The 8,397-nt window shown below is 60.1% G+C and overlaps 1 protein-coding gene across 3 annotated transcripts in view; it reads right to left on the reverse strand.

The window, feature by feature from the left end:
• LOC140403688 (serine/threonine-protein phosphatase 2B catalytic subunit beta isoform) overlaps positions 1 to 2,897 on the reverse strand; it is a 153,977-nt gene extending 151,080 nt beyond the window's left edge. For all 3 annotated transcript variants that reach the window (XM_072491860.1, XM_072491859.1, XM_072491862.1), the window contains exon 1: positions 2,746 to 2,897. In XM_072491860.1, coding sequence (XP_072347961.1) covers positions 2,746 to 2,869 — 124 coding nt within the window. In that variant the 5' untranslated portion in view covers positions 2,870 to 2,897. The remainder of the gene's footprint in view (positions 1 to 2,745) is intronic.
• Between the last annotated feature and the right edge of the window lie 5,500 nt (positions 2,898 to 8,397).

Here is an 8,397-nt window from a genome sequence, read left to right on the forward strand (position 1 = left end):
CTCAGCCCCCCACCCCCTCCTCCCTCAGCCCCTCCACCCCCTCCTCCCTCAGCCCCTCCACCCCCTCCTCCCTCAGCCCCTCCACCCCTCCTCCTCAGCCCCTCCACCCCCCTCCTCCCCTCAGCCCCTCCACCCCCCTCCCCCCTCCCGCAGCCCCTCCACCCCCACCCCCTCCCCCTCCCTCAGCCCTCCACCCCCTCCTCCCACAGCCCCTCCACCCCCTCCTCCCACAGCCCCTCCACCCCCCTCCTCCCACAGCCCCTCCACCCCCCTCCTCCCACAGCCCCCCTCCACCCCCCTCCTCCCACAGCCCCCCTCCACCCCCCTCCTCCACAGCCCCCTCCACCCCCTCTGCCCCTCCACCCCCTCTGCCCCTCCACCCCCTCTGCCCCTCCACCCCCTCTGCCCTCCACCCCCTCTGCCCCTCCACCCCCTCTGCCCCTCCACCCCCTCTGCCCTCCACCCCCTCTGCCCCTCCACCCCCTCTGCCCCTCCACCCCCTCTGCCCCTCCACCCCCTCTGCCCCTCCACCCCCTCTGCCCCTCCACCCCTCCCTCCCTCAGCCCCTCCACCTCCTCCTCAGGCCTCCACTCCCCTCTCCCTCCTCCTCCTCCCTCAGCCGCTCCACCCCCCTCCTCCTCCTCCCTCAGCCCCTCCACCCCCTCCTCCTACTCCTCCTCCCTCAGCCCCTCCACCCCCCTCCTCCCTCAGCCCCCCCACCCCCTCCTCCTCCTCCCTCAGCCCCCCCACCCCCTCCTCCCTCAGCCCCCCCACCCCCTCCGCCCCTCCACCCCCTCCTCCCTCAGCCCCTCCACCCCTCCTCCCTCAGCCCCTCCACCCCCTCCTCCCTCAGCCCTCCACCCCCCTCCCCCTCCCGCAGCCCCTCCACCCCCCTCCCGCAGCCCCTCCACCCCCACCCCCTCCCCCTCCCTCAGCCCCTCCACCCCCCTCCTCCCACAGCCCCTCCACCCCCCTCCTCCCACAGCCCCTCCACCCCCCTCCTCCCACAGCCCCTCCACCCCCTCCTCCCACAGCCCTCCACCCCCCTCCTCCCACAGCCCCTCCACCCCCTCCTCCCACAGCCCCTCCACCCCCTCCTCCCACAGCCCCTCCACCCCCTCCTCCCCCTCCTCCCACAGCCCCTCCACCCCCCTCCTCCCCCCTCCTCCCACAGCCCCTCCACCCCCCTCCTCCCACAGCCCCTCCACCCCCCTCCTCCCACAGCCCCTCCACCCCCTCCTCCCACAGCCCCCCTCCACCCCTCTGCCCCTCCACCCCCCTCCTCCCACAGCCCCTCCACCCCCCTCCTCCCACAGCCCCTCCACCCCCCTCCTCCCACAGCCCCTCCACCCCCCTCCTCCCACAGCCCCTCCACCCCCCTCCTCCCACAGCCCCTCCACCCCCCTCCTCCCACCCCCTCCCCCCTCTGCCCCTCCGCCCCCCCCCTCTGCCCCTCCGCCCCCCCCCCTCTGCCCCTCCGCCCCCCCCCCTCTGCCCCTCCGCCCCCCCCCTCCTCCCTCCGCCCCCCCTCCTCCCTCCGCCCCTCCTCCGCCCCTCCTCCCTCTGCCCCTCCGCCCCCCTCCCCCCCTCCGCCCCCTCTGCCCCCCTCCTCCCTCTGCCCCCCTCCTCCTCTGCCCCCCCTCCTCCCTCTGCCCCCCTCCTCCCTCTGCCCCCCTCCTCCCTCTGCCCCCCTCCTCCCTCTGCCCCCCTCCTCCTCTGCCCCGCCACCCCCCGCCTCCCTCTGCCCCTCCACCCCCTCCTCCCTCTGCCCCCCTCCTCCTCTCCTCCCCCTGCCCCTCCACCCCCCTCCCCTCTCCTCCCTCTGCCCCCCTCCGCCCCCCTCTGCCCCTCCACCCCCCTCTGCCCCTCCACCCCCTCTGCCCCTCCACCCCCCTCCCCGCCCTCCCCGCCCCCCTCTGCCCCTCCCCGCCCTCCTCTGCCCCTCCACCCCCCTCTGCCCCTCCACCCCCCTCCCCGCCCTCCTCCTCCCCTCCCTCCCTCCTCTGCCCCTCCACCCCCCTCTGCCCCTCCACCCCCCTCTGCCCCTCCACCCCCCTCCCCGCCCTCCTCCTCCCCTCCCTCCCCGCCCTCCTCCACCTCCCTCTGCCCCTCCACCCCCCTCCTCCACCTCCCTTGCCCCTCCACCCCCCTCCTCCACCTCCCTCTGCCCCTCCACCCCCCTCCTCCACCTCCCTCTGCCCCTCCACCGCCCCTCCACCCCCCCTCCTCCCTCTGCCCCTCCACCCCCCTCCTCCCTCTGCCCCTCCACCCCCCTCCTCCCTCTGCCCCTCCACCCCCCTCCTCCCTCTGCCCCTCCACCCCCCTCCTCCCTCTGCCCCTCCACCCCCCTCCTCCCTCTGCCCCTCCACCCCCTCCTCCCTCTGCCCCTCCACCCCCCTCCTCCCTCTGCCCCTCCACCCCCCTCCTCCCTCTGCCCCCCTCCCCCCCTCTGCCCCCCTCCCCCCTCCGCCCCCCTCCCCCCTCTGCCCCCCTCCCCACCCTCCTCCCCCCTCTGCCCCCCTCCCCACCCTCCTCCCCCCTCTGCCCCTCTCCCCACCCTCCTCCTCCTCCCTCAGCCCCTCCACCCCCTCCTCCTCCTCCCTCAGCCCCTCCACCCCCTCCTCCTCCTCCCTCAGCCCCTCCACCCCCCTCCTCCTCCCCCCACCTCCTCCCTCAGCCCCTCCACCCCCCTCCTCCTCCTCCCTCAGCCCCTCCACCCCTCTCCCCCGCCCCGGGCTCACTCACACTTCACCACCCTCTCGGTGGTCGGCAGCTTCCCGTCCCGAGTCGCCATGGCGCCGCTCCGAGTGGCTGCCGGGCCTCCCGCTCTCTCCGCAGCCTCGGCCTCTGGTGACGGCGGCTCCGGCATCAGAACATGGCGGCTGTCCCAGAGTGCAGCGCGAGGGGGCGGGGTTTGGAGGAGGGGCGGAGATTATCAGAGGGGGCGGGGTTTGGCAGAGGGGGCGGGGCTTGTTGGCAGGGGGCAGAGTTTATCAGAGGGGCGGGGTTTGGAGGAGGGGGTGGGGTCTGGCAGAAGGGGCGGGGTTTGGCAGAAGGGGCGGGGTTTGGCAGAAGGGGCGGGGTTTGGAGTAGGGGGTGGGGTCTGGCAGAAGGGGCGGGGTTTGGCAGAAGGGGCGGGGTTTGGCAGAGGGGGCGGGGTCTAGCAGAAGGGGCGGGGTTTGGCAGAAGGGGCGGGGTTTGGCAGGTGACAACCGCATGGGTATGTATGGGACAGAGAAGCCCTGGCAAAAAAATGGCAGCCGGTTGTGGAAGCCCCTGCATCGTAGTTTAACGGCAGCCTCAGGACCAGGCCCGACACGAAGCCCGATTCACTTGTTGCAGAATGGGAAACAGAAAGCCCCTGAAGGGGTTATGTTCCCCAGCGGCCTTGGCTAAGACAAGGGCCTACACCAGGAAAATGTTGGGGCTGACATGAAGGGAGAAAAGACCCTGTTCCACGAGTGCCACCTCAGGACTGTTACACCCCGGCCTATTTTCACCCTCCTCAAGATTTGGTGGCAACATGGGACAGAGGGAAATCAGTGGGCTCCACGCCCGTCGCCAGCGGCATGCTGTCGGTGTGGAACGAAAGGCCAGGGACCTTCCTACCAACAGCAACCCACAAGGGGGGAGGTGGGGAAGCAAGGCCTCGGGTGCTGAGGCTGGGTTGGGCCTCGTCGTTCACAGTTTCTGCCGACCCCAATTTTGGACAGGATTACGGAGGAGAATCCGGAAATGCTGGAAATAGTCAGGCCAGCAGAAAGATGGAGAGACCCGTTAACGTCCTGGGTGTGGACTCTTTGTTTTGACTCAAAACAATGACTTCTCTTTGCTCTCAGACCGATGCTGCCTGACCTGATGAGTGTGTCCAGAATTCTTTGGTTACTTCTATTGTCAAGGCTCTAGAATTCCTGCAACAATCACTTTTGGTGTATTGTGTTCACTCCCAGCTAACACAGGACACCAGACATATTCGTATTCGAGAGGGTGCAGGGCGAAAACGATCAGGCCAGATTTAAGGTCCATTCCTCACCTTGTTGAGATCTCTCCCAGCTACAGTTTGATATCTAACACATTTCTCCCCCTCTTTAGTTCTGGTGAAGAGCCAAACGGACTCGACACGTTAACTCTGTCTCTCCTTACAGGTGCTGCCAGAACTGTTGAGTTTTTCAGCATCCTCTGTTCTTGATACAGATTCCAGCATCCAGAATATGTTGCTTATTAAATGGTATGTTAGCTTTTGTTACGATGGTTGAAATATGGCAAACATTCAAACCCTCCACCACCAACGCACAGTGGCAGCGGTGTGTACATCTACAAGATGCACTGCAGTAACTCACCAAAGTTCCTGAGGCCAAGAGCAGCAGATACCTGGGAACCCCATCACCTGAAGGTTCCCCTCCGTTCCTCGGATGGTGATGTCTAGCACGAGGGGACATAGCTTTAAATTGATGGGAGGTAGATATAAGACAGACGTCAGAGGGAGGTTCTTTACTCAGAGAGTAGTAAGGGTGTGGAATGCCCTGCCTGCAACAGTAGTGGACTCGCCAACACTGAGGGTATTCAAATGGTCATTGGATAGACATATGGACGATAAGGGAATAGTATAGATGGGCTTTAGAGTGGTTTCACAGGTCGGCACAACATCGAGGGCCGAAGGGCCTGTACTGCGCTGGAATGTTCTATGTCTATGTCTATGTTAAGTCAGTACGAAGTTTTACAACACCAGGTTAAAGTCCAACAGGTTTGTTTCGATGTCACTAGCTTTCGGAGCGCTGCTCCTTCCTCAGGTGAATGAAGAGTTCTGTTCCAGAAACACATATATAGACAAATTCAAAGATGCCAAACAATGCTAGGAATGTGAGCATTAGCAGGTGATTAAATCTTTACAGATCCAGAGATGGGGTAACCCCAGGTTAAAGAGGTGTGAATTGTCTCAAGCCAGGACAGTTGGTAGGATTTCGCAGGCCAGATGGTGGGGGATGAATGTAATGTGACATGAATCCCAGGTCCCGGTTGAGGCCGCACTCATGTGTGCGGAACTTGGCTATAAGTTTCTGCTCGGCGATTCTGCGTTGTCGCGGGTCCTGAAGGCAGCCTTGGAGAACGCTTACCCGGAGATCAGAGGCTGAATGCCCTTGACTGCTGAAGTGTTCCCCGACTGGAAGGGAACATTCCTGCCTGGTGATTGTTGCGCGATGTCCGTTCATTCGTTGTCGCAGCGTCTGCATGGTCAGGCAATGGGACCCTGTGTGAGAACCTCTCTGGCTACATCGAGGGCATCTTGAAACCCATCGTACAAGGTACACCCAGCTTCTGTCGCGACACGACGGACTTCCTACAGAAACTCAGCACCCATGGACCAGTTGAACCAGGAACATTCCTCGTCACAATGGACGTCTCGGCACTCTACACCAGCATCCCCCATGACGACGGCATTGCTGCAACAGCCTCAGTACTCAACACCGACAACTGCCAATCTCCAGACGCAATTCTGCAACTCATCCGCTTCATTCTGGATCACAACGTCTTCACCTTCGACAACAAGTTCTTCATTCAGACGCACGGAACAGCCATGGGGACCAAATTCGCACCCCAATATGCCAACATCTTCATGCACAAGTTTGCACAGGACCTACTCACCGCACAGGACCTTCAACCGATGTTATACACCAGATACATCGATGACATTTTTTTCCTTTGGACCCACGGCGAAGAATCACTGAAACGACTACACAATGACATTAATAAGTTCCATCCAACCATCAGACTCACCATGGACTACACTCCAAAATCAGTTGCATTCTTGGACACACTCGTCTCCATCAAGGACGGTCACCTCAGCACTTCGCTTTACCGCAAACCCACGGATAACCTCATGATGCTCCACTTCTCCAGCTTCCACCCTAAACACATTAAAGAAGCCATCCCCTATGGACAAGCGCTCCGTATACACAGGATCTGCTCAGACGAGGAGGAGCGTAACAGACATCTACAGACGTTGAAAGATGCCCTCGTACGAACGGGATATGGCACTCGACTCATCGATCGACAGTTCCAACGCGCCACAGCAAAAAACCGGACCGACCTCCTCAGAAGACAAACATGGGACACAACCGACAGAAAACCCTTCGTCGTCCAGTACTTCCCCGGAGCGGAGAAACTACGTCATCTTCTTCACAGCCTCCAACACGTCATTGATGACGATGAACATCTTGCCAAGGTCATCCCTACACCCCCACTACTTGCCTTCAAACAACCGCGCAACCTCAAACGAACCATTGTTTGCAGCAAGCTACCCAGTCTTCAGAACAGTGACCACGACACCACACAACCCTGTCATGGTAATCTCTGCAAGACGTGCCAGATCATCGACATGGATACCACCATTACACGTGAGAACACCACCCACCAGGTACGCGGTACATACTCGTGCGACTCGGCCAACGTTGTCTACCTCATACGCTGCAGGAAAGGATGTCCCGAAGCGTGGTACATTGGCGAGACCATGCAGACGCTGCGACAACGAATGAACGGACATCGCGCAACAATCACCAGGCAGGAATGTTCCCTTCCAGTCGGGGAACACTTCAGCTGTCAAGGGCATTCAGCCTCTGATCTCCGGGTAAGCGTTCTCCAAGGCGGCCTTCAGGACCCGCGACAACGCAGAATCGCCGAGCAGAAACTTATAGCCAAGTTCCGCACACATGAGTGCGGCCTCAACCGGGACCTGGGATTCATGTCACATTACATTCATCCCCCACCATCTGGCCTGCGAAATCCTACCAACTGTCCTGGCTTGAGACAATTCACACCCCTTTAACCTGGGGTTACCCCATCTCTGGATCTGTAAAGATTTAATCACCTGCTAATGCTCGCATTCCTAGCATTGTTTGGCATCTTTGAATTTGTCTATATATGTGTTTCTGGAACAGACCTCTTCATTCACCTGAGGAAGGAGCAGCGTTCCGAAAGCTAGTGACATCGAAACAAACCTGTTGGACTTTAACCTGGTGTAAAACTTCGTACTGTGCTCACCCCAGTCCAACGGCGGCATCTCCACATTATGTTAAGTCACTCCACACCCCGACTTGGAAATATATCGGCCGTTCCTTCCCTGTCGCTGGGGCAACATCCTGGAACTCCCTCTCTAACAGCTCAGGGGATGTACCTACTCCTCGGATCTGCAGTGGTTCAAGAAGGCAGCCCACCCCCACCTTCTGAAGGGCAATTAGGGATGGCCAATTAATGCGGGCCTAACCAGCGACACCCACATCCCGTAAATGAATTTGAAAAAAGAGTAAAGAAGTCTACCTACAATGATACCGTGCTGTGTACGGTAATGGCCTCCTTAGCGAAACAAGGACATACTCAAGCCACCATACTTGATCCAGCAGAGGGCAGTAGAGCAGAGCTGCTGATTGGCTGTTGCAAGGGAAATTTGCATACCTCCGTTGTGGTCACCTTAACTTGAAGGTGTACCTGAGCTAGAGACCCTAGCTGTTCAAGTGGAGACAAGCATCCAGCAGAGGGCAGTAGAGTGGAGCTGCTGATTGGCTGTTGCAAGGGAAAATTACATACCTCCGTTGTGGTCACCCTAACCTGAAGGTGTACCTGAGCTAGAGACCCTAGCTGTTCAAGTGGAGACAAGCATCCAGCAGAGGGCAGTAGTGCGGAGCTGCTGATTGGCTGTTGCAAGGAAAATTTGCATACCTCCATTGTGGTCACCCTAACTTGAAGGTGGTTTGTGGAGGAGCTGTTGTCAAGTGACACTTAAACCCAAAACACTTCTTCAGTGTTTTCCTCCCTACCCCCTCCTCTAACCAAAAAAAAAACAACCGCTGTAAAGATCAAGAGGAAGGCTCGAGGGCAGGTAGAAGTTGAACCGTGACATCACAGCCTGCAGGTAAGGGATTGGCTGGTGACTGGTAAGTAGTTTTTCTTTTATTTTCCTTCAGGTGTTATTGTGCTGCGCACAGAGGTTGCTGGGTGAGAGCTTGCTGAGAAGGGAGTGAATAACAGGTAAGCTCTTTCTTTCTTTTTCTTTTTTTTATCTAGAGGGGATGGCAGGGAAGGTAGTGCAATGTTCCTCCTGCAGAATGTTTGAGGTGAGGGACGCCAACAGTGTCCCTGCTGATTTCATCTGTGGGAAGTGCACCCATCTCCAGCTCCTCAGAAACCGCGATTGGGAACTGGAACTGGATGAACTTCGGAGCATTCGGGAGGCAGAGGTGGTCATAGATAGAAGCTTCAGGGATGTTATTACTCCGAAGAATAAAGATAGATGGGTGACGGTGAGAGAGGCTGGGAGGAAGCAGTCAGTACAGGGATCCCCTGTGGTCGTTCCCCTTAGTAACAAGTATACCACTTTGGATAGTGTTGGGGGGGGGGGGGGAC

Source organism: Scyliorhinus torazame, chromosome 28, assembly GCF_047496885.1.
Source record: "Scyliorhinus torazame isolate Kashiwa2021f chromosome 28, sScyTor2.1, whole genome shotgun sequence".
In the NCBI taxonomy this organism is placed as follows: domain Eukaryota; kingdom Metazoa; phylum Chordata; class Chondrichthyes; order Carcharhiniformes; family Scyliorhinidae; genus Scyliorhinus; species Scyliorhinus torazame.